The sequence below is a fragment of the Podarcis gaigeae genome, assembly GCF_964106915.1.
Source record: "Podarcis gaigeae genome assembly, chromosome: 1".
Taxonomy (NCBI): domain Eukaryota; kingdom Metazoa; phylum Chordata; class Lepidosauria; order Squamata; family Lacertidae; genus Podarcis; species Podarcis gaigeae.
Window position 1 is genome coordinate 58,360,189 of NC_139678.1, and position 26,136 is coordinate 58,386,324.

General features: G+C 41.8%; 1 protein-coding gene across 2 annotated transcripts in view; it reads right to left on the bottom strand.

Annotated features, from left to right (window-relative positions):
* Positions 1–4,716: 4,716 nt before the first annotated feature.
* CTTN (cortactin) overlaps positions 4,717–26,136 on the bottom strand; it is a 29,095-nt gene continuing 7,675 nt past the window's right edge. The window contains exons 5-17 of one of the 2 annotated variants that reach the window (XM_083750887.1): positions 23,605–23,715; positions 23,357–23,411; positions 22,644–22,754; positions 21,605–21,715; positions 20,304–20,414; positions 18,543–18,653; positions 16,630–16,685; positions 15,564–15,633; positions 14,505–14,653; positions 10,768–10,887; positions 9,342–9,525; positions 8,612–8,680; positions 4,717–6,492 (exon numbers count right to left, since the gene is read on the bottom strand). In XM_083750887.1, coding sequence (XP_083607013.1) covers positions 6,356–6,492; positions 8,612–8,680; positions 9,342–9,525; positions 10,768–10,887; positions 14,505–14,653; positions 15,564–15,633; positions 16,630–16,685; positions 18,543–18,653; positions 20,304–20,414; positions 21,605–21,715; positions 22,644–22,754; positions 23,357–23,411; positions 23,605–23,715 — 1,395 coding nt within the window. In that variant the 3' untranslated portion in view covers positions 4,717–6,355. The remainder of the gene's footprint in view (positions 6,493–8,611; positions 8,681–9,341; positions 9,526–10,767; positions 10,888–14,504; positions 14,654–15,563; positions 15,634–16,629; positions 16,686–18,542; positions 18,654–20,303; positions 20,415–21,604; positions 21,716–22,643; positions 22,755–23,356; positions 23,412–23,604; positions 23,716–26,136) is intronic. The other variant, XM_083750888.1, reaches the window with a different exon arrangement.

The following is a 26,136-nucleotide window of genomic DNA, read 5'->3' on the forward strand; positions in this document are numbered from 1 at the left end:
CAAATAAGCACCACTGCAGTACATAATTTTACATATAATCAAACTAACCCTATGCAGATTTAGATGTGCCCAAGCCTCCTGAAATTAAATGCCTGCACAGAACCAGGCAAAAGTATTCAACTTTTTATAAAAACATCAACAAAATGAATTGTAACTAATGCTAGAAGCAATAGCTAAAGAGGCCACAATCCATTAGTGAGAATTTGACTGACAATGGGACGGATGAGCCAATCGCTACAGCAATTTGTTCTATCAAAGTACAAATTGTAGGGGAAAGTGGAAGAAAGTCTATGAAGTGCCATCCTTGTACTTTCTAGGAACCACTGGTCTGAGCATTTCAAAACACACCTGAAAAGGTGCTGGGCTATTTTTATTCTGCTCTAATTATACAAGGAGATTGGACTGGAACCCATTACACTGTAATTTACAATGAGTTCCCCTCACTTATCCCATTCATGAACAAAATTAATCTGAGCTGTAAGCCTGACAGTTTGTTGGTGTTCTGGGTAGCCAATGAGCCTGCCCTGCAAGTTTACAAGGCTTCCAGTTACCTGAGAAAGGTTTGGCAGCACACCAAACCACAGGGAATGTAGCAACACCAGCTGCTCCCCCAGCAGCCATGCCAGTTGTTTGTTTATTTGCTACACCGATATCCTGTCTTTCCTCCAGAGAGCTCAAGGCTGCATACACGGTTCTCCCTCATCCATTGTATCCTCAAACAAACAAACAAAACAAAAACCACCACAGTGAGGTAGGATAGATGAGACACAGCAGCTCAGGGAAGGATGCACCATGGGAGAATGCCTTCCCACAGCTGTATATGGACAAAAAGAGCTGCACAACCAACCCTGCTGCTTTGAAACATGTGTTTTGCTTGCAGGAGAACCCAGGTGCAAAGCCTGGCTAAGATTTCCCACTAAGAAAAGGCTGGGAGGTGCTAGAGCACAGGGACCACTGATGGCCTGGTTCTCATATCCCCCGGGTTGGCTTTTAAGCATCATTCTAGCTACCGTACTTGCCTTGATGCCTGTGTCCTGCTCCCACTACCAGAGGCGATAGGCCTCTAAATATGAATTGCTAGGAATTACAACTGGGGAGAATGCTGCTGGGCGTGGTCTTCTGGTTGGCTGCTGGAAGAGCAGGAAGCTTGATTAGATGGGCCTTTGGCCTGATGTAGCAGAGCTCTTATGTTCTTATATAGTTTCTGTCCTATGTTTCCTGCACTGCAGGAAGTTAGACAAGATGACCCTCAAGGTCCCTTCCAACTCTGCATTTCTATGATTCTGTGATGCTATCCAGCCACACCTTTCCTTTCTGATTTGCCTGGACCTACTGGTCGTTGCCCAAACACTGCTGCCCACATTCCCCTTCCACCTCATGCTATCAGACTACATCATTCTGCACAGGAGTAGTAACAGATTTGTGAAATGTCAAGAGCCTTCTCCCCTACCCTTTTATTTGTGGGGTGTGTTGGCCATGCAGCCCTTTGGCAATCCATCAGCAGAGTCTCTGGCTGTTGCACATCCAAAATACTCCATCCCTGGAGACTTAGAGCAGATCCTAAAGCCCTCCAGACCATGCAACGGAAGCATTGGATTGCACTATAATTCACTTGTCATATTAAATCATCTTAAACCATCTGCTGAGAAGTCACTGGTCACGTAGCTGTTGATTTAGACAATTCAAAAGCACTTTAACCAATTTTCATCCATCAGTGCTGTTTATAAATTATTTACTCAACTGGTTAAAAGCATAACTGAAATCCGCTAATCATTTGCTATCATTGATTTTAAAAGAGGCCAACATAATCACATTATGGAAGCTCATGTTTCTGCTTGGAAAGGTAGTGGTGCCAACTATGGACTTCCCTTCTCTTCTGCTAGCCCTGTTTACACTGTTGATTAGTAACTTTCATGTTAAAATCCAGTTTGCTTAATGTGTCTATTTATTGAATTAGTTGAGTTTTTCTGAGTGAAACAAAATGGCTTTGAATATGAGCCTGCTTTAACAGGGAGTAATTACTTCTATCCACTGAAACAGAAACATCTAAAGCAGAAATGGTTGGCTTGGGAAACATTAGTTGCAGCCCAGTCTCCTGCTGACCAGCCTCAAGGGTTTCGCTTTTGAAATCTGAAATTTCTTATTTTTCCTGGAGGGAAAAGGAAGACTGCAAGGGAAAGAAAAGAATGGAGGAGCAAGATGTGCAAACCCACCACTGAGGTAGGTGCAAGCAGTCTCCAAACCATGATTCCTTTCTCCCCAGTTCCAAACCACATTTGAAAATTAAACACATTGGGTAATGGATTCCCCAACCCCCACCCCTTAACAATTCTCCTCAGCCTCAAGGCTTTATATAAAATAAATTGGATGCAAGAACATTCTTCACCATCCCCTTAAATCTTGCCATCTGTGCAAGCTAAAAATAAAGTAGCAGCTTAAAGAGGGGCTTTATAAAATGCAGCACAGAAATGCCTTAAGATTGGCTGGACTCTCTCAAGAAAAAAAATTATGCTAGGTTACTCCCAGTGTTGAGCACCACAGCCAAGATTGCGCTCTGTTTTTCTCCACAGGCTATTGAAACCTTCAGAATTTTATTCTGTTAATGTGTAAAGGAGGGTGGGTCAGACCGAGTTAGTGGTTGTACTGGAAGAACACAAACAGCAGAGGGAGTTGTATTCACTCTTAACATACAATGTAACAAAAACCTTTCCCCCAGGGAGTCTTTATTTTATTGGCAGTGCTAGCAAATAAAAGCAAGTTTGTGTTGAAACAGTTAAAAATTCCAGGGTCTTTACTAGTGAAGCCACATTTTTGGGATCTCAGCCTGCTACAATATGAGATTTATGTCTTCATAGCACTTTCTTCTATCAGCTAGGTTTTACAGGGTCTGGCTGTTTTCACTGACTATCCTTTCAAGTTTCAGGCTTCTGCAATCTTCAGAAGATACTATGTGTTTGTACATTTTAAAGGTAAGAAGAGGAACCTGTAATTGTAAAGATGCCTATCCTCAAAAATACCACCATCATGTCCCAAGAGATCATAATTACAGCCGTTCCTTTTCTACAGCAAACTCACTAGCTGGAATGCTGGCTAGGGCAAAAGTAACTCGTTAGGGGCCCATCCTGTTTGCCGCAAAAACTGCTCTCAGCCATGGCTGCTTTGAAGCAGAGAGTAGGAGCCAGAGCTTGAAAAGGTGACTTTGCATGTTAAATGTGTTGTTCTTGGCTTTAAAAAGCTTCCTATCCAGGCAGAACTATGACAGACGCAACAAGGGAGCATTGTATGTAATGGGTTTATTCTGCACAGCAGCTGCCGCCAACTATCAGTAATACACCACAGACTTTCAAAAAATAGAGCAAGCTTTTTCAATACAATAATCAGAGGACACAAACACAATCATGTTGTTGGTGGGTGATTCATATTGATTAAGCTGTCTGTAAGCTACCCCGCTGGTTTCCAAATTATTTATTTTCTCTCTTTCTCCCCCTCCTATCATTAAATCTGACAGAGATGAGGAATTCTCCCAAATAGGCAAAATGGACCCCAGGTTTTTCACAGAAGCAACCTAGGAAGCTTCATCAGGTAGAATAAATGTATTTACAGCTATACTGCCTTCATCCACCCCACAAAAAAGTATATACCTTTAAAATATATTTACACAGGGGGTCTTGAAAATGACTTGACTTTAAGCCAAGCACAAATCCTCCATATATACCAGTTGTGAACCATTTCATAAATTACATAACATGAATGTGTGTGTGTGTGTGTGTGTGTCCTAGTCGTATCATCAAGTCCATCAATCCTAGCCCCCTGACAAGTGTACCAAAGTTATAGCTTGGAGGGGGTATCACACCAACTGGTCAGTTTGTTCAGCCCTTGAGGGCTCTAGGGCCTGCTTCTCCATTTAGGTAAGGTAAAGGTAAAGGACGGTCAAGTCCAGTCAAAGGCGACCATGGGGTTGTGACGATCATCTCGCTTTCAGGCCAAGGGAGCTGGCGTTTGTCCACAGACAGCTTTCTGGGTCATGTGGCCAGCATGAGTAAACCACTTCTAGTGCCATAGAATACCGTGATGGAAACCAGAGCACATGGAAATGCAGTTTACCTTCCCGCTGCAGCGGTACCTACTTATCTACTTACACTTGTGTGCTTTTGAACTGCTAGGTTGGCAGAAGCTGGGACAGAGCAATGGGCGCTCACTCCGTCGCGTGGATGCAAACTGCCGACCTGCCGATCAGCAAGACCAAGAGGCTCAGTGGTTTAGACCACAGTCCCCTTCACCGTCCCCATGTCTACACCAAGGCCACTTGCCATCTGAAAAAGCTCTGCTGGATAACACTGAGTCCTTTGATGTATTAGCTACACATTTTACAGAGAAAGCAGCTCATATCCAGGCCAATTTAGTTGCCCTAGTGAATACAGAGCTAGAGATGGGTGGAATTACCACATTGATTATGCTGTACCCAAGGATGCAGACAATGTGCTCAAAGGTGTAAGGGTCTGCTTTGTGCTCCTTTGACCTTAGAGTCCTTCCTGGATGGTGAAATCTGCTAGAATTGGGCTGTCCATGTGGCTTACCAATGGTTGTGGATGCCTCATTGAGAGTTGGAGTGACCAAGGCTTTCTCACATACTCTGAGAGAGTTTTGTGTGTTTTTTTAAAACTAGCTCAGTATGTGATAAAGCCCTTTAAAACACACACAAAAACAGGCTCTGCAGATGGTTCCAAAATTTTATTTGAATATTTAATTTACAAAAAAGGAAAAAAGGAATAATGTACCCTATGAGGTGTCCTATGCAAAACTTGGTAAGATTAACTGCATATAAAATCTGGCCCAACCCAATGTAATACTATTAATGCAATCAGGAGACAAATAGAAACCAGTGGGAAAGGAAACATCAGGTAAAAGCGACATTCTTCTTAAAGATTGTCCCAACTAGTTAATTCCACCACCACCCTCACGATCCCACCCCCGAGGCCGCCTTCCTAGATACACTGTACACTGCCATTTTACATAAATATTGTTTTAATATTCCACTGGGCTTACTTACGAGACTTTTTCACTTTTTCTTGCTCAATCCGTTCCTCCCTGAATTCCTCCAGTCAAGTAGAAATGGACAGGACACACACACTGAACACGTCTTTGGTAGGGATGCTCATGTGATCAAAATTAGTGACTAACCCAATATTTGACTTGTCCCATTGAAGTAGTAGCAAGAACTTCAGTTTAACATTTGGCAAGAGGCAGACACACTTTTACTGATTTGTGTTACTGGCAGTTTCAGCTGAACTTATAAAAAAGGTGGTAGTTTTCTACACATTGCTTAGTAGAGATTATCTGCAAGGTTTTAAGCTCCTCTTATTAACATTCCTTGAGTGAAATAAGGTTGCATAACCAGCTTACCACACAGCCGGCCTTCTCCCACTTCCAAATCATAAAAATCCAGTATGTATGTACACACCTATTGCCTCATTTTAACCTTCAAGGCAGCAGTGTTATGAACTGCATGCAGTAGATGGGTGTTATTTGCAAGACAATGACAACGGTCACTTCTTGGCAAGTCTCTCTGGACCAAAAAAATCTCACAGTGTTCTGGGCACAGGGAGAAGAAGAAAAGCAGGGTTTTCTTTTGCCAATATATTGGGAGGCTTCCACTGGAGGAGAACACAAGACAACAAATGCTTATGGCAATGGCATCAACCCTCTTTTGGACTGAATGAATGGTGGCTGCACAAGGGAACTTTCCACTGGATTGCAGTCCTCAAGAAAATATTTTTTAAAAATGTATCTGCACTGGATCCTTCCTATTATCAATGTAAAAAGGTTTTTCCTATGGAGTAATTGCCATCAACTGCAACTCCTCTCAGGTCCTCCTGCTATGTTCCCTATATATGGAAATATGATATATAAACTTGCACGGCTGAGCTCTGGGAAGCTGACAATGAGTAGCTGAGAGTACGGTGAGAGTACTAGAGCAGCTGGACATAATTACTTGGGAATTCAGCACACAAACAGCTACAAAATGAGACATGCAGTTGCCATCAGAAAGAGCTAAAAATGCCTTGGAAATTGTCGGGAACACCATCACCAATTTGGCCAAAAGGAAAAGCCCCCATTTTCAAACCGCATTAGAAACCTATGACAACAGGCTGAAGTGGGGAACGCGAGAGTTACAATATATTAAGCGATTTCTGAGCCCATAAACATTTGTAAAAGCATCGGCAAAATATCTTAAATATAAAAGGAATATGTATAGACCCCCTCCATCCTCCGGAAGAAAAAGAACATGATTTGTAGTGTAATAAATCAGATGAATGATCACGGTATTAAGGCATAAATGGTAGGACATTATTTCCTATTGCCTCAGCTCGACATAATTAGCTGGGAAGAGCCCGTATCTGCCTTTGCACACTCCCCTCCACCAGCCATCATCGATCATTTCAATGTTTGTGATGATGTCGTCAGGATCAAAGGAAATTTCATCATCCCCAGCTGTGGAAAGAGCAGAAGCAACTCTCCAGTTAGTATCTCATACAGATATAAAAGGGGGTGGGGTGGGGGAACGGGTAAGGTACTAAATAATAGTATTTGCAATTAGTTAATCTGTGTTCAAGCAGGGTTCTCATTGATGGTTATAAAGAGGGAAAGGGTCTTTCGTGTTATACCCAAGACATGGGAACACAACTCTAGATTGCCCGAGATCCCAAACTTCCATATGAAATACCTTAATTCTATGAGAAACGTGCAATTCTTTTGCCTAGGTGGTATACGAGAACAAGATTGAAACCACTGAAGATTGTTCCTGGCATGTGTGTGCCAGATCATGCCATCACCAAGGACTACTTCCAGATAGGATACTTGTTTTTTAATGGTCAGGCATGATGAATAAGTGTGTTTGGCCTTCACATGAGAACTCTGCCAGACCCTTTGCTGATTTGCTGTGGCACTGGGGTCCTTGTCCTCCAGATCACCTAGCATGGCAATCCTGCAGTGGAATGCTTACCAAAAGGGAAATCCCTTTGAAGCAGATTGCAAAAGGGAGACTGTTTGGCAAGGATTCTCAGGGGAATATACTCAGCATACTGGAAAGTGAGTAAGGTGAGTGACACAAACCTTGCAGAAGAAAGGGTAATCCAAATCCCAAGAGCAAAACAAAAATGCTTACGTAAAATCTTTCATAAAACTGGGAGAGTTACCAGTTATTTTTATCATCTACTAACTCCTGCCACAGATGTGGAAATATATTTTTGAACCTAGAGGTGGAGCTAATAACCCTTTCCCCAAAAGACAATGTGGATTCTGCTTTGGAACGCTATGTGGCCAACTATTTGGTGTAACGAATTACCACAAACTGAAATTCAATGTCTCAATCAGAGTAAGTGATTTAAGCAGAAAATACTTCTCTGCCATATAGCAAAGCTGTGAGATGTAGCCTCATCCTACCTTCTTGGCTTCTGAGATACCATTAGGTGTTGCCTACACACCTTTATAATAATAAATAAATAATAATAATAATAATTTATTATTTATGCCCCTGCCCATCTGGCTGGGCTTCCCCAGCCACTCTGGGCGGCTTCCAACAAAATATTAATATACTGTAATCCATCAAACATTAAAAGCTTCCCTAAACAGGGCTGCCTTCAGATGTCTTCTAAAAGTCTGGTAAGTTGTTGTTCTCTTTGACATCTGGTGGGAGGGTGTTCCACAGGGCGGGTGCCACTACCGAGAAGGCCCTCTGCCTGGTTCCCTGTAACTTGGCTTCTCGCAGTGAGGGAACCGCCAGAAGGCCCTTGGCGCTGGACCTCAGTGTCCAGGTAGAAAGATGGGGGTGGAGACGCTCCTTCAGATATACTGGACCGAGGCCATTTAGGGCTTTAAAGGTAAGCATCAACACTTTGAATTGTGCTCGGAAACGTACTGGGAGCCAATGTAGGTCTTTCAAGACTGGTGTTATATGGTCTCAGCGGCCGCTCCCAGTCAGTCTAGTTACCACATTCTGGATTAGTTGTAGTTTCTGGGTCACTTTCAAAGGTAGCCCCACATAGAGCACATTGCAGTAGTCCAAGCGAGAGATAACCAGAGCATGCACCACTCTGGCGAGACAGTATGCGGGCAGGTAGGGTCTCGGCCTGCGTACCAGATGGAGCTGGTAAACAGCTGCCCTGAACACAGAATTGACCTCCACCTCCGTGGGCAGCTGTGAGTCCAAAATGACTCCCAGTCTGTACACCTGGTCCTTCAGGGGCACAGTTACCCCATTCAGGACCAGGGAGTCCTCCACACCCACCTGCCTCCTGTCCCCCAAAAACAGTACTTCTGTCTTGTCTTTAAAGCAGGTGCAAGGGTTAGAAACTTAGTCAATATTCTCACCTACTGAATTTCGCACCCACCATTCCTATGCTTGTGCACTGTGTTCAGAAAACTGCAAAATTTATGACACAGCTCTGAAAATGTTCTGCATTGTATGAGATAGTGCTTTTTGAAGAACATTGTGTGTGTGTGTGTGTGTGTGTGTGTGCGCGCGCGCGCGCGCGCGCTCAATATAACCCCATGCAAAATATATTTTTTTAAAAAAACCAGAATTGCAGAACTAAGAGTATGTATTGCTTACCAGCCTGGTAATCATATAAGGCTATCGCTGTTATTCCAAGGTCGTTTTCGTATTCGTAAGTACTTTCATCTAAAGGGAAAGGGACACATTACTACTATGCATGACACAATAAAAGGATATGTGAATTTCTTAAACTCATGTACTAACATGTAGTTTGACACTTAAAGTTGGTCTCTCCCATATTCAGTTGCATCACCCAACATAGGTTCTAATCACCATTTAAGATCATTTTTATTGCCTGAAGCCAAGACCTAGTAGGCTGCAGTTGCAATCCTAGACATGCTTACTGGAGAATAAATCCCACCAAGAGCGACTTACTTTCAGATGCCTAGAATCATTAGATATCCCTGGCCCACCAAATGTCCTATATGTAACACCGTTAACACCTTACAAGTCAAGCTAGTATGCCTTTCCCCCAGCTTTGTTTTTCAGAAAGCACAGACCCCAAATATTTATAGTTTTGTATCTGATGCTACTCTAAGGAGCTCAATACAGCACAGAGAGGCTTCCCAGGTAAATCTCCTGCCCAGCATTAGCTACACACAGCCCTGCATAGCTTTAGGGAAAAAAAAGGAACCGTCTACTCAAAAGTATTACCTCCCAGCTCCTGTCACTTACTGAGTGTTTTCTAGCCTGAACATCTCAAACTACCAGATCTGAGAACAGTCTACCATTGCCTAAAGCCATGACCAAAGAGATCTCTCCTAGGTCAAAAGACAAGCTGACAAACCTGCTTGATACTGGTTTCCTGCCCCAGCCACTTCATACACCGTCTCAGATTCATACTCTGGCTCCCGCTTACTGACTGCTTCTTGGTAGTCAGATTCTTCAACTTTGTTGTTGGTTTCCGGCTCGTGTGCGGCTGAGTAATTTGCATTTGAATTCTTGTAGCCAGACTCAAAGGAAACGGCATCCTAGAGGGAAGGAGAGGCAGCCAGAACATAACAGACAGAGAGAACTTCAAGTACATTGTTGTTACAGAAATGCAGTTGTTACTGCCTCCCTTAGGAGGAGGAAACCTCAACCCTGGGGGAAGGGTGGTGGGGAATGCAGGGACTCTTCAGGTCTGCTCCAATCCACAGCCTGGACTGGCATGTGTTCTTGTACTGCTGCTTGCCTGCACATAGGGTGGAGAGGAAAGTGCACACAGAGAGTGTGCACATGTGTACACAAGCACACACAGAGAAACCTCTTTTTTTGCATATATGCTACAGTACAAAAGTAGAAGTTATATTCATAGCTCTGTCTGTTTTGCATCTGACCCCACCCACAGCTGGCATGAGGCTCTCAGAATGTCCCTGTTGGGCTAATAAAGGTGCCCCACCCCCGGTACACAGGACACAGTGCACACCACACCCACATTAATGCATATAGGGCTAAAGTGTGCAGGGGAAGGACACCCCTGTGCCAGCCCCCTGCACCCCCAAATGCTCATCTGCTCCACCTGACACAGAAGCCCCCTTTAGATCTTCCTCAGCGCTTTCAGCTGAACATGCTTAGAAGCCTCCCCATAACCAAGAACTCCTCCTTATCGGAGTTTTCAAAAATGAGGAGCACATGAAGACAGCCCATGGACTGCTTGCATTTTAGAGACTGCTGCAAGCTGACATTTTGCAAGTGCCCTTCCCGTGAAGATACACAGCAAGTGCCTTATGAGAGTCCGACAGATCAATTCCTTGGCAAAGTAATTTGGCAGACTCGAGGAGAAGCTGGGGTGGTGCACTGCAACAGCCACATCACAGTCATTGTGGGAATACAATTGCACAGCATGTTTGTTCATTATACAGCTGAAAGTCTGCTCCTCACTACGCCATGATAATTCATTCAAGCGTATTCTCATTTCTCCCCATGATCTCTCCCTTGTCGAATGTTCCAAATTTAGCATAGCAAATGTGATTAAATTTATTACAATGTTATTGTCCTGAGTGGTATAAGGCAGCTTCTGGTGGCGCCCCTGTTGGACTACTTGTGCATATAGCACACCATTGTCTCCTCTGACAAGCAGAGGAGGAACAGACATCTTTCACAGCAGTTCCTACCTGACAGGTAGATGCCAATGATAGTACCTGGGAGCTTCAGCATGCAAAGCATTTGCCCTTCAGCTAAGGTTTTGCTTTTTTCCTGTTTGGCTAAATGACTATAGCTAGCAAACTAACCTCATAGACTGGACTTGATGGCAATTTTTCTTCCACAGGCTGCAGTGTGGGAGAAGGAACAGGAACAGGAACAGGAGCAGGAGATGGAGGTGGAGTTTGTTTCTTGGCTTTGGCCTGTTCCTTTAAAAGAGAGAGAGAGAAAACAGAGTGGGTGGGTGGGTGGGAGAAGAGATATGGATCAAAGCCAGATCTGTAGCACAGACATGACACAACAAGAGGAGCAGGAATTTTGTGACTTGCACTTAACACGCAACACCACCACTAACTTGCCCCTCTATGAAAAAGTGAGAGAATTTGTAAGGAAGGTAACTTATTTTCTGCAGCAGTTTCACTTATGGAGTCACACTGCAGGAGGCTAAAACAGAAAGCAGGCACAGTGAGGAGAATACTTAACAGTAAGACTATGATGAGGTCGTCCTTTAAATCCTCCACAAGTTACCCTGCAGTTACAGCTACAAGGAGCATGTGAGCCAGTGTGACCATGTTGAGAGCTTGCAACTCAACATAGTCAGTGGCAAACTGCATGAATATGGCAACCAAGTTACCCCACTCATGGGCTGACTCTTATGCCATCACTGCTGCCCCATGGAGCAGCACCGTGGCAGTGTGAATGGGCTGGCAAGTATGCTATTTCCTTCACAGGATCCACTTGCAAGGAGAATCCCACACCATAAAGCAAGACGCCTGTACTTCCTGTTAAGTTCTTCCTTCACCTGTTTTGTTGCTTTCTATGTATCCTTAAGGGACGCAGGTGGCCTAGGACTTGCCAATCAGAAGGTTGGCGGTTTGAATCCCTGTGACGGGGTGAGCTCCTGTTGCTCGGTCCCTGCTCCTGCCCACCTAGCATTTCGAAAGCATGTCAAAGTGCAAGTAGATAAATAGGTACCACTCCTGTGGGAAGGTAAACGGCGTTTCCGTGCGCTGCTCTGGTTCGCCAGAAGCAGCTTAGTCATGCAGGCCACACGACCCAGAAGCTGTACGCTGGCTCCCTCAGCCAATAAAGTGAGATGAGCGCCGCGACCCCAGAGTTGGCCACGACTGGACCTAATGGTCAGGGATTCCTTTACCTTTGTATCCTTAAGCATGGGGGGCTGGTTCCCTTGCATTAATTCACCAATCAGGCTTCAAGCTCCTATTTTTAAAATGGCCTCAGAACATAATGACACCGCATTTTCCAATGCACCAAACATGACCTTTCTGACAAGCTGATTGGACTTAAGGGTAAAGGACAGGGAGATGAAAGATGGCCCAAATGTGAATTGCCAGGTGGAGCACTGTCAGAGGCAGCAGCTGCCACCAAGACAGTGGGAGTCAGAAAGGAGTTTTTGCAGCCTCCTGTTCCCGAGACTCCCAGAAATAATGATGCCAATTAACAGCAACTGGTGTGAGGTGGAGCAACACAGGTGACACAGGTCACCATTTCTGGAGCAACAAGTGTGCAGCACCCCTATGACAACTGCCAATGGGGTGGAGGAATCCCATAGTCAGAGTTAGGGAAGAAAGGCACTGCAGGATAGGAGATTGGATCAAATAATGCTTCCGGGTGAAAGCTGAAAGTGTCACAGAAGGCCCTCTTGTCCCTAGATACATACAGCGAGTACACTTGTGGTCAGCTGTTTAGTGTAAACAATTGTGGAAACGGCAATAGTTAAATCTACTATATCCTACACATTTCACTTTATGTATCCCTATTTCCACACTGCTGCTGCTACTGAGGGAGGGAAGAGGGTATTGTGTGTTTTTGCTTTCTATTGTTAGTGTATTGTATTTGTTGTATTTTTATACTTTTCTATTAGCTGATTATTTCGCTGTATGTATCTTTATTTCTCTACCACGGCTGATTAGTGAAATTGCTGTAGGATTTATTAAGCACTGCACTTTTAAGTCTCAGTTGTTCACTTAAGTCAATATATGTCTGGGCAAAAAGTCATGGAGGAATGCTGTTTTTACAAGGAGACTATATATTTTTACACTGGCCAGGTGCTTATACAAAGAGGTAAACTATTTTTAGTTGCAGTTGTACTGATGAATTGTTGCTGCCATGACTTTGTGGTTTAGATGATATATTACTGTGTACAGTTGTTTTATCTACTGGCCGCCAGGCGTCCTGAGTTCCACGTTGAAAGAAGAACAGGATATAAGATTTGTGAATACATAAAATTAGTAGCACTGGGTTATAAGTGATGTGTTCATTGTTCCTGCCATAAACATTTAGGTACTGTGCATTTCCCTGATGGTGAATTACAACACACAAGAGCGATGACTATAACATTGATTACTACATCTCCCCACCCCCACCCACCCCCCCGCAAGTAAGCATTGATGGGAAACAAGTCTGTAAGTCTTCCCTTGTCTAGTTAACCCACTAACAAGACAAGACATACTACAAAGCTGGGAGAGGAACTTATTTTTCATTTGTAGTCCCAGGGCTGTGGTCTGACACACTAAATTGTTACCAGGTGTTGTGAATGCAACCAGTACAGGACTGCTGCATTTCATTTCACGGAGCCCACATATTCTGTAGCAGACAGGCAATTTCTTTATTCATCAGAGTCTCAAAGGCAGGAGTCAGAGTGGGTGGCAGTAGGAAGACCCATGCTGGGTGCTGCTGCTAGTAATTTTCTCCAGATTAAGCTGCACAGCACTTTCTAGGACTTAAAGATAGTCCAAAAGAGGTAGGCATTTAGGAGCAATAATCTAGTATCTTTGCTCATTAGAAATAAAAGTAAAAACTACCACCTTGCTTTTCTCTTTCTTAGATTTAAATGACATCATCAGGGACACAGATCATATGATGAAGAAAGGAATTGGTTGGGAGCAAGGATACAGCCAAGTTACATTTCTTTAACAGAGAACACTCAACAGAGGTTGACGCTTTCCAAGAGATGGGGGGGCGGGAGAAAGAAACCCTTCTAGTGTATTTATTCCAGCTGGCTCTACATATTTTACTGAGGAACTGCCTCTGCATTTTGCCAGCTACTTAACTCAAACCTTACAGGGTGAGAACATTTTAAAATTGCTCAGCCCCATGCAAACATCCTTCTCTATTGTCTAGTTGTGTGCCCCAGTCATAGGATCAAGCTTTAGGGTCATAAAGGAGGCGTGCCTGCCATCTTCAGGACCCAATCCTATCCCACTGCAGCTCAGAAATGCTCAGCAATGATTCTATTGCCAGCACCAGAGCAAGGAAATCAGGGAGCTGAATGTTTCTGCTACAAGTAAAGCTAGTGACCTATAGGATGCTAGCAATACAGAGTTAAACCAATAGGTTTCTTAACAATAAAAGGAGCAATTCAGATGGAGGTCCTAACAGTTTAGCTTCTAGAGGTTTCTGTGTCCAGTCCAGACACAAAGGGATTGGTTGACAACAGCTCACATTTTATCAGCAGAAACTTTCTTTTTGTGAGCTTCATCAGTTGGGCTGTACACTGCAGTGACAACCAGAGAGCAGGGATCCTAAGAATATCTAAAAATAGCTTCCTTCCCTCCTCATAGTTTTGAATCCATAGTTTTGATTACAGCCTAATTAATGAATCCTGGAACTAGGAAGACTTTAAGCAATCTATAACCAGACCTACTTATAATATGTATTCTAGTTTTGAATCGTAAAAGTTGACAGCTTTCTAGAAGTTTTAAAGTTAATTATTTTCAAAAAACAAAACAAAACCAATTCTGACTTTTTTTCTCAAGGGTGAGGGAGGGTGAAAGAAAGAGGCAAAACAATGAAATTCACTGACTTCCAGCGTCCTCCTGGCTTCCTCTTGTTCTTGCTTGTCCTGTGCCATTCTTTGAGCTCTTTCGACTTCCGCCTTCCTTCTATCCTCCTGCTCTTTATCCTTAGCTAGGTTTTCAAAGTTAGCTCTGATGTTGCTGGTTTTGTTATTTGCTGTAATAGTAGAAATATTGAGACGTTCATTTTACAGGGCAGTTTCCTATGCAAACCTCCACAACATACAGATCCAGAGTTAACTGGTAACCAAAATTAAGACTAAGCAAATTCTTTATACTTAGGAAAAAGTAATGTAATCCCCTGAGAAGCCTGACTCATTCACCTTCCTACTAAAAACAGATGCTGCAAAAATTGGAACATATTGAAAGTTCAGGCCTAAATGACTGACTTAAAAGTTAGGAATTCGGGAGTCGTTCCAGCAACAAGGCCAAGGATTAGCTGACACGTTCAATTTAAAATGTTGACTCCCTTCCTGAGCAGACAAAAAAGAAAATACATTAGAAAGTCCATCCAATTTTTATTTCACCATTCCAAGCATAGAAAGCTAAATACACCTAGGAGATTTAGTACTTATGCTGATGCAATGACTGCACTCCCATGTAATGCTTAAGCATGGCTTGGCATTATGAGGGTGAAATGCAGTAAACCTCAGGCTCACAAACCACCACCACCCCTGAAATGTTGCTACAAGGAGTTGAGAAGTTTTCCTTTCATTTAAAGATTAACTACATTTCATCTGCCATCGGAACTTGGGAGAAACTGTGGCTCGCCTTAGCTTAATAGAAACTAGTCACCTTCAAGCCATAATTTAAGAAGCTGTCTTGTTTTCATTCACCATAGTTAAGATTAACTTGGGATTCAGTTGCAACACTAAACCGTGGTTAATCCAAAACAAAAGCTGAAAGTTCAGGAATCTCCTTGTGGCTGTGTCACAGCCCCTCATCCTCATAATGCTAGGCACTTAGGCCATCAAGAACTTAAGATATTTCAGGTATAAGGGCAAGCTAAACCATAAACAAGGAAAACATTGGAGAGAGATTTTCAGCATTTTAAAACATAGCCTTACCAGCTTCCACCGGCTTGGTCTTCTGGTACGTTGAAGACAATTTCTCAATATCTTCAAAAGCTGATGCATTCTATCAATAAAAGCCAGATGAGGTCACAAACATATTCAGGGACAAGATAACAAGCTATTAGAAATGCACACAACAGTTTTATTTGAAGAAGTCATTTTTATGCTCCAAAGTTGCTTTTCATGTACAAGCTGCAAGTTCTCAAAGGTGACATGTGCACTCAAAACAAATAAAAAGGCTGTGTGATTTTAATAAGTATCCAGACAAAGCAAAATGCCACCTGACACTTGCCAATCTAATGACAAATGCAAACTTGGATGCAAGAGGTTTGACATTTTTTTATAAGTAAAATGAAACACAAAGCTAAATTTCAACTGAGCAGAGAACTCAAAAGAGCAACTCTCAATTTCAAAAAGCAGTAGAGAAGCTTTAAGTGCACAATGATATGAGGCAGCAAAGCAAACAGATGTCTCTATCACAAATATATGAAGGTTCAATATATGAGTAGACATGGTTACAATTGCACTGAAGGTTGAGGATGCTTTTATGAACTGATCCCTGATACTTTTTATGTTGCAACACTCTTTTTTATGCATTTGGACATTTATATGCTACATTTTTGTAATGTTTTTCTACTTCTTGTGAGCTGCTAAAATTGCAGCTGATATGAATTTCCTCAGAATTTTTTTTTCTTAAAAACAAAACAACAAAAAAACACTTTCATCATCCACCAGCCACATGTGAGTATGTATATACACCGAAGAAAGTATCTCTTTTCCAGAACAGTATCTGTATTAGTCTGCTGTTCTAAAAAATAAAGTAAGAAGCTCCTTTGTATACTTATTCATTGAATTCAGAGGGGATTATTTCTGAGCACCTCTGCATTAGACTGGAGATTCTAATCTGAGGCAGCCATTATAAAAACTGATGCCGGGGGGTATTTATTCCACATTATTTAATGCAGACAATTTATCTCTGGCTCTACCCATCATCAGTTCCCAGACAGAAATGAAAGGTTGCCCATCCTTGCCATAAGAAATATTTGATTTACGGTCATACCTTATCCATTCGATCTTTCTGCACGCCATATTTTCCACCAAAGCCTTTCGAATAGTCTAAAAACAGGACACACACAAAAAATTGTAGGTGATGGTTTCTACCCCTCTTTTGAGTTTTCTCACCGAAAGGAGCTGCATGCTTAAGAGTTCCCAATGACTGCAGCCAAGCAAAAAACGGAAAAGAAGTAGATGCAATAGATGAAATATATATATACTTGTAAGATTTTGGAAGAAGTGTTGGCAGGTGTGCAAGCTGCAATGGGCCAGATTCATGCTTCCACATTCATTGGCTGAAATGACACTGGATGACCCTTGGCAGGAATCAAGCAAAGAAAAGGATGCTCTCCCTCTCTGGACCCAACACCTCTGCCTGCCACTCACCACTTCTATAGAACAGCCTTGGATTACTCTACTTCTAGCATTTACTTATCGCCACTTCTGGCATTCACCATGTCAATGAATGAGCATTTCAAATGCCAAAAAGACACAGATATATTGACCACAGAGGGCTTTGTATCCAACCAAGCCATAGTCTTCAGTAGATACAATGAAAAGCACTGAACTGACATCAGTCAGGCCCACTGATTTCAGAGAGTCTACTTTGAGCAGGGCAATGTCTCATTTCAGATCGAAAACAGAAGTACAATTAAATGCTGGATAGACAAACTTCTACAAAACACACACACTGTGGGGGGAAACTGAAGGAATGAAATACTTCTTATTTATGGAAGGATCTCATGGGCTACCTTGCCTTATTTTCATCTAGGAGATTCTATGTAAAGAGAGTTTATATATATATTTATCTATCCACCCACAACACTGGAACCAAATCACCTTTGCCTAACGTTTCAATGAAGACATTATTTCACATGTTTTATATTGAACTGATACACTGCATGAAGTGGTGATCACTAAAAACAAAATCTCAAACCTTCTAACAGCCAAATCAGGGCATATTTTATATTGGATGGATGGTGCATGACTTTAACATTGCAACATATGGAAACTACCCTACTAGTTCTAGAAAATGAATTGCACATGGGTTTTCCTTTGAAGAAAGAGGCAAGGGAGCTCTCTCTCTATATATATATACAGTGGTACCTCTGGTTATGTACTTAATTCGTTCCAGAGGTCTGTTCTTAACCTGAAGCACCACTTTAGCTAATGGGGCCTCCCGCTGCTTCCGTGCCACCACCACGCAATTTCTGTTTTCATCCTGAAGCAAAGTTCTTAACCCGAGGCACAATTTCTGGGTTAGCGGAGTCTGTAACCTGAAGCGTATGTAACCTGAAGTGTATGTAACCTGAGGTACCACTGTATATTTCTATATAATGTTGGCTAGGTTGATTTCACAGCACATGGAGAAAAGAAGATAATCTCATAGTGGTGCCTGTTATGCTATTTCACCCATTGCATTTAAAGAAAAAGACATTGATGTCTGCATTTTTAAGCAGTATTATCAATTTCAGCATAAACCTAAAATGTTGGCTTCTTGTTATGACGGAAGCCATAACAAGGACGTGTTGTTCACAAGTGGGCATCACTTGTGACATTTCCTGAACAGAAGCAACCTTGCTATGGCAAAGACTCAGACTCTGTAAGCCAGAATCAAGAACCACACAAGGCATGGAAGAGGTCCACTCCTTATATATCATAGAGTCCACACTCAAGCAATACTATTGCAGACGACTGACCTGATGCGCACTTGCCAAAAATCATAATAATGAAGAATGGCTGCCATTAGCTTTAAAACATTCAACTAAAGATTGCAGCGATGTATTGGGATGATATGATTCAGAGAGAAAGAAATGTTGCCGTGAAACTGCCCGAGGGAGGTGCAGGGCTTTTAAAGAGAGCAACTTAAGTCTGTGGTAGAAATGGCTGCACTGGGTAAGTTACAACTAGAAACTATGCCTTGTTGCGATTCGTGCTTCGCTAGTTTCTCCTTGTAGTCAAACCCCACAGCTGAGGAGTCCTGCCTCTCTGTTTGAACACCGAATTTCCCTCCGAAACCACTCTTATAGTCTGAGAAATCCAGGTTGTATCACGAGGAAAAAGAAGCAAGAGGAGAGAAGGAGAAGGACAGGAGGAAGAGAAACATATTTAGATACAACATGGACAAACCAAAAAACAAACACTATTAAAAAGCCCCCATTTTTAAAAAATAAAGTATTAATTTATTACCTGCCCTTAACCCTGTTACCAGGGCAGGTTGCAACAATTAAAACACAATGTTAAAAAACAGATTAAAACAACTTACAATAACAAAAAATAAAAAGTAAGGTGGGTCCTAAAAATATGCATCTCAAGTATCACAGAAGCTAAATAAAGAAGTTGCCAGACACCTCTATTGGGATGGAGAACCACAGCTTAGGGGCTGCCAGAGAGAATTTTCTTTCCTGGGCCAACCCCTCCCCATAGCATCTGAGGGTAGTGGAACAAACAAGAGTGCTCCCCTCTACCAATCTTAGAGCTCAAGGGGGTCCAGTAGGGAAAGAGCTGGTCCTTTAGGTATCTAGAGGCTGAGTCATTTAGGTCTTTAAACACTAATATGAGTATCTTGGAGCCAGAAACAAAATGGTAACCAGTGCAGCTGTTTTAAAACAGGAGTTATGTGCTATCTAAATGGAGCCAGAGCCAGTAATCTGGCCACTGTATTTTCAACCAATTTAAGTTTCTGAGTTGTCTTCAAGGGCAGCCCCATTTAGAGCACATTGCAATAATCCAATCTGGAAGTTACCAATCGTGGAGTATAATGGCCAGGTCATTTTTGCCCCAAAGGGGCTGAGGCTGGTGAACCAGCAGGATCTGAAAAAGGCACTTCTAGCCTCTAAGCTTGCCTGAGCCTCCAGTAACAAACAGTGCTGAATCCAGGAACAGACCTGCTCCTCCCAGGGGAGTGTAACCCCACCCAGGACAGGCCATCTCCTCACTTCCTGGGTGTAAGAACTCAGAACACATAACACCTCTGTCTTTCCAAGATTCAGTCCATCACGGTCTCCAAGCAATTGCCTCTCCCAACTCAGGTGGTACAAAAAGAGAAAGGTAGGTGTCATCTGCATATTGATGGTACGTCAAATCTCCGGACGACGGCTCCCAGTGGATTCATATAGAGGTCAAATAGCATGGGGGACAAGATGAAACTCTGCAGGACACCACACGATGACTCCCATGGCGTTGAACAGTAGCCTCCCATAACTATTTTCAGGAACACATCATGCAATTCAGAACCAAAATACACATTGAGAAATCTTATGGTTTCAAGACTGTTTTACTTCAGATTGCAGCTGGGAGAAATCACAGCTTGGAATGCCACACGTTTGAAAGCCCATGCCAAAAATCGCCTGCATATACACAGCAATCACACCAAGGAGAAGAATGTGCTAAATCTTTCTCTGATATACTACTATTTCCCTTTCCACCTCACAATATACAAGTGAAATGGTGCAAACCCATGTAATATTTTTGAACATGTAATTTGAAGAATATTTTCACAAGTTTCCCAGTTCCATCAGCCTCAGCCAATGGTTAAGGATGCTGTAGTTTAAAATCTGGATCTGCTAGAGATCATGTGATGCATATATCTTCCTTCTATGTGAACACAACAACAGTACAGTATACAGGATGGTAATCATTGTACCCCTTTATATGTACAGCCAAGAAATATGTATATACCTTTCTGAGATTCGTGCAGTTGTACTTTTTCCTGGTGATCCCAGCCAAGGGCACATTTGTCCTGTCTGTCCGTCTGCACCCCAAACTTTCCACCAAAACCTTTTGTATAATCTAGATAGATAAAATAACACAAGGTGTTACCGAGATAATGTTTTTGTCCTGGAGGAGGTTTAAAATGAATTTATATATTTAAGAGAGAGTAGCTAGAGGTCTTCTTTCCCTTGCCAACTCAATGTATGAGTAGGATTTTTTTTTAAATGGTGGGAAAATATTAGTACACAAAGCTGCAGTCATAAGGACTCATTAAACTGAGATGAATTAAACTACATGTTTAGCACATTTATTTTGCAATTTCTACTCTGCTACTTGGTTCCACAGTGCCTTGAGAATGCTACTGTATAGAACTCAGCAGATATTCACTATAGTCCAATTTACACAAAACAGAAATGCACAAGAAGAAATACTGCTAATCTTATGAGGTGCAAACTTAAGAGTTAGCTGTTTATACCAAACAAAAAACAAACAAAAAATAGTAGTGTTTTGCCACATCAGCAGTTACTAGTTCTATCATCCAGATTTCCTGCTGGATGCAATAAATTGTCTGAGCCAAGGTATTCACAGGATATATTTGTGGGTTTTTTTATATTTTTAAGTTATGAACCACCTTGAGATCTACGGATGAAGGGCAATATATAAATTTAATAAATAAACAAATAATCATAGGTAGCTAGTCATGTTAATGATTGTTCTATACTGCTTTTAATGGTTGTTACACTTCTAAATTGTACATATCTATATATTACAGAGGTACTGTATTTATAGACATATATAAATACTTGTACAAATAAGATTATTTAGATGATTTATTGAAATGATTGATATACCACTGTTTGCACAAGCCACAGGTTTACAGTAAAGAAAACAAATCAAAATCCATAACATTCATAAACACAACACAATCCTTATGAAGGAACTTGTGTGCTGTGAAGTTAGTTCAGAACTTTAATACAACTGTGTATTCTCACACTGGCCTTCCTTAAGTAATCAACTTTAGGTTTATTTATTTCATAGGCGTCAGCTGCAGTGGGATTTTTTTTATTTGATTCTAAGGAAAGGAAGGATATAAAGTAACAAAATAAACCAAACAAAAAGACAGAATAAAGCGAAAGGGAAGAGGATTTTTTTACTTCTAAAAGTTGAAGGCTTCCGCTTATGCAGGTATACTGAAGTATACTAAAAGGCTCAGGCTTAAAGAAGGCCAACCCAAAACAATTTTATGGAATAAAATTTGAAATAAAAACCTTTCTGTGATTCATGTTTTTCAGTTTTGCCCTGGTATTCAAAGCCAACAGCACTTTTGTCCACTTTCTCCTTGTCCACGCCATATTTACCACCAAAACCTTTGGAATAATCTGGAGATGGGAGGGGGGGGGAATAAAAAAATCATCATAGCAGTGCAAACTAAGACACTAAATTCTTTCTATTGATAGCTCTTTGGCTAGCAGTGGTCAGTTCACAAATTCTCTTGCTCATCACTCCAAATGAGTATTCAAGTGCTGACTTGCATGTGTGAAAGAGCCATCACTACCCAACCACCACAGAGGACACTTTCACATCACAAGACATCGAGTTCATCCGTATTTTTCAAAAAAAAAAATGGAGAAGGAAAAGAGAAGCGGTTTTTTATTCCCTGAAAAACGACCTTCTGGAGAACAAATGCTTGCAGTAGCTTCTCACTGCCTCCTGCAAAAACTGAACAGAAACAGAAAGAGACTGGTTTCTTCCACAGAGAATAAAAGTACATAATTCCTCTCATGGTTTTGCAGAAAGGAGCAGCAGCAGCAGCAGCAACAAAAATATGCAAATAAAAGCCTAACTACCTCTTATCCCTGGCAAACACCCCCCACCCCCCATAACAGAGAATTGGGAATAAGAGGTCATTTTCCACAAACAAGCAAATCAGGATTTGTTGGTTGGTTGATTTTTTTGGAAACCCATTACCAAGCTTTTGAAAAGAGACACTTTTTCTTGGTTTTCCACCACTGCAGCCGGAACTCAGAATTTAGAATCTGCAGGTATTAAGACTTTCTATCAAATCTACTAGATAAGCTTCTCACCTCCTCTAACGACAACTCTGGATTGAAGAGAACTCCTGTGTTAGCTAAACTGTGAGAATTCTCAAACACAAAAGGAATGTTATTTGTTGAGTTGATGCTATAAAAATGAGTTGCTGCCCTATTTTTTAAAGAGGGGATTTATTTATTTTTTTACAAATTTACCATCATAGCACAAGCTCCTGAAATTTTAAAAAATGCACAGAATATAATGTAAGTAATAAACCTTTCTGCGATTCATGCTTCTCTGTTTTCCCTTGGTAGTCAAATCCCAATGCGCTCTTGTCTACCCTGTCAGCCTGTACTCCATATTTCCCACCAAATCCACTTGAGTAGTCTGAAAAACAAGCACATTGAAATAATGTCAGAAACTGCATGGATGCCAGTTGAACCAGTGGCGTAGCGTGGGGGGTGCAGGGGGGGCCGGCCGCACTGGGCGCAACATCTGGAGGGGGCGCGTTCGCACTCGCAGCTCTCTGCCCCTACCTGGCTCCACGGGTTAGGGGGCGCAAATTACTTGCCTTGCCCCGGGTGCTGACAACCCACGCTACGCCACTGAGTTGAACAATTCTGAAGATGATGCTAATTAGTGGCACCTCCTTCAATAATTACCTCCCTGCCACCCTTATAACTATGAAAAGAGTAGTTTGAAGCATGCTAAAGAGTAAATATTTGGCATTTATGCAATAGTCACAGTTACAGTAACTTTACTGAAGGATATCTGATATGTTAGGGGTAAGGCCTAGACTGTATACCGCCACGCTCTTCACACGATTTTGACGTGTGAAGGAAATGAATGCCTTAATAAGGCTTCCATCTGAGTGGCTATTCAGTTAGGAAGAGTTAGGAATAGACTCAATACTTAGGTACTAAACACAAATGATATTCTGTAGAAAGTCTCTTGTAACAAAAGATCCTCTTGTTTAAAGGCTCCTTTACCTTTCTGAGAAGCATGTTTCTCGGTTTTCCCCTGGTATTCAAATCCCACAGCAGACTGCAGAAATTAAAAAAAATGAAAATTATTTGAATAAAAATAAAAAGTATTACAATAGTATTCTAAATGAAGAAGCACCCCCAAATGACACTTACATGTGAACCATCTTAATACAGCCACATCAACACCTACACTATAAAAATGTAGGAGGCAGCTATCAAACGCATTTCTAGAAATACAGGAAGTTGTTTACCTGGTCAACCCTATCGACTTGCACACCAAACTTCCCACCAAAACCTTTCACCGAGTCCACCTGGGAACAGTGCTGAGAAAGCTTAGACTGATATTCATGACCAACAGCTGACTAGAAGAACAAGAAAAGACACATTTTATATAAACATATGCACCAATTAACTTCCACCTAGAGAAAGGAAAAACCTATTCATTCAACACGAAATTGAACAAGTACTATGGTTACTGGGTCCTCCCTGTGGAAACTGAAGTTTGTATAAGCCAAATGACATCAGAAAGCTAAGGGCCTCAATGAACAATTAAGAGCGCTTTTAAGATTATTCAAACAAGTTAAACCACGGCTGCTCTGTATTTCTAAGAAAACACGTAACTTTAAAGGTTCGACCTTGGTTGCCTTTTCTACTTAAATTGTACAAGACAAGCAAAGATTGCAGTCTTGTCTCCATGTATATTGGAGGGTGGGGGACCCTTTTGGCCAGATCTTTATCTCCCCCATGCCAGAAAGCCACCTCTGACAGGTGGATGGGACCAGCTACTTGTCAGTCATCTGTTGTCATACTGAACTAGATGGGACTGAACTCCCTGCGGATCAGGTGATGAAGTTGGTGGTTCAGTCCTGCTTTGTGCAGCTTCATCTCTACCTGCTTCACACCTGACATCACATATGACATCAGGTGGGCTGGGTTTCAGAGAAACAGCCTCCTGGGCCAGTTGCTGGTGGGCCAAGTCTGGCTTGCGGCCTGGAGGTCCCCATCCAAGATATATATGAACATGATCTCTTCAGCTGATATGATTGTAAAAATCCAGCTTTCTTGTTATTTTTACTTTTCCAAATAAGGTTTAAATTTCAAATTCAAAATGTATTTATAGGTGCAAAGGTTCTTGAGCAAGTCACTGACAGGGAGGTATTTGTTCATTTCATGGACTGGACTGTTATAGGATGTGTGATCTTTGTTGCATATTTTGTTGTTTCTTCAACTTGGTAAATTGCCTTGTGTACAGCAATATAGAAAGGCGGTATACAAATTAAAAGTGAACTGGGGGAGGGATTCCATTACCTCAGCTTATAAGAGTCAGTACTTCCATTTACCAAAATATATGCAGACTCAATTGTAAATAGCAAAGGGGGAAAAGCCAATGCACTAGGAGTATCATGGTCTGGAGATGCAAGAAGGCCACAGGAAAGGGATAGCCCTTAACCACTACAAACTTCGTTTTGAACTATCCTTGTGTGAATGTGGCCCACTTGGTATCTATGAGAAATCAAGCATTTAGTGTGGCTACCCCATCAGTGTGGAATGCCCTCCTGAAGGAATTCCACCAAGCATCTCTGCTTCTTATTTTTTTAGATGTCTTTCAAAGACTTACTTATGTCAATAGGTTTTTTCAGCTGGATAAGTTTTATGTGACCAGTCAGACAGTTTCTGTTCTTTGATGCTTACCGTGACTGTATATGCGCTTTACACTACTTTTTCTATACAAGTCGTCAGTATATTAAATATTGTTACAAAGAAAAAGTATAAATAAAATAAAGGCTGCCATTACTGCGTCAGCAGTTATGGCAGCTATTTTACCAGAAAGCATCTTCCAACTGCAAGAGAATTCAGCTAAAATTGTGCCTTCAGTGTGCACTATGTTGTGTTGTGCTGCTATCCTACAGGAAGCCACCAGACACTCTCTTCCTTTCCCAAAGTCTCTATCAAGCATTAACAACTTCCTCCACATTTGGTCTCCACATTTGTCTTCCTGCAGAGCAGGAGAGATGCTAAGCATGTGCCTTATCAAACAGGAGCTTTTCTAGCGCACAGTTTGCCATTTCTGAGTTTCAAAATAAAATAATAACAGAGTTTTCAGCATGGGAGGAGGTACAACAGGTTTCTATTCCAAACTGCAATGACCAGAAACAAAATCTATTGGGACTGTGGGATAAACAATTTAATGATTGTACTAGGTTTGCATAAGTCAACCTGCAGATCAGATTTAAAGAGAAAGAGAGAGTTCTAGTAAAATCATAGCCTCTTTCATCAGCTGAGGTAGTTTCAACTTGACCCAAGAGCTAGTTCCTCAAATCCTGTGTTCAGAATTAAGATACTTGGGGATTTTCCTCTTCATCATCTGTCTGCTGAGGTAAGAGCTTGTGGTTGCTGCAACCCACACTCAGATTTACTAACCACAATTCTCCTTCATGAATTGTAAGGATCAGAGGCCATTTACCGCATGCCACAATGCAGGCTAGAGTATTGCAGTGTGTATATTCCACCTGGCACCACACTGACTCATCAAGTACGGAGGCAACATATCTCTTAGCAAATCTGGCCAATGGCTTTCTGCAATTCTTATTTTAGACTCCTACTACCTCTATGCCTTAATCAATAATAACTTTTTTTTCTTTTAAAGCCAATAATCCTCAGCATTCTCAATCAATTTCAGTTGTCATTCTAGCCCATTTGAGCACAGAAATGGTCTTGCCTTGCCCTCTGAGATCACCTTTCCCAGAAGGCAGTCGTGAGGGTTTCAATCCTGTGGGTTCTCC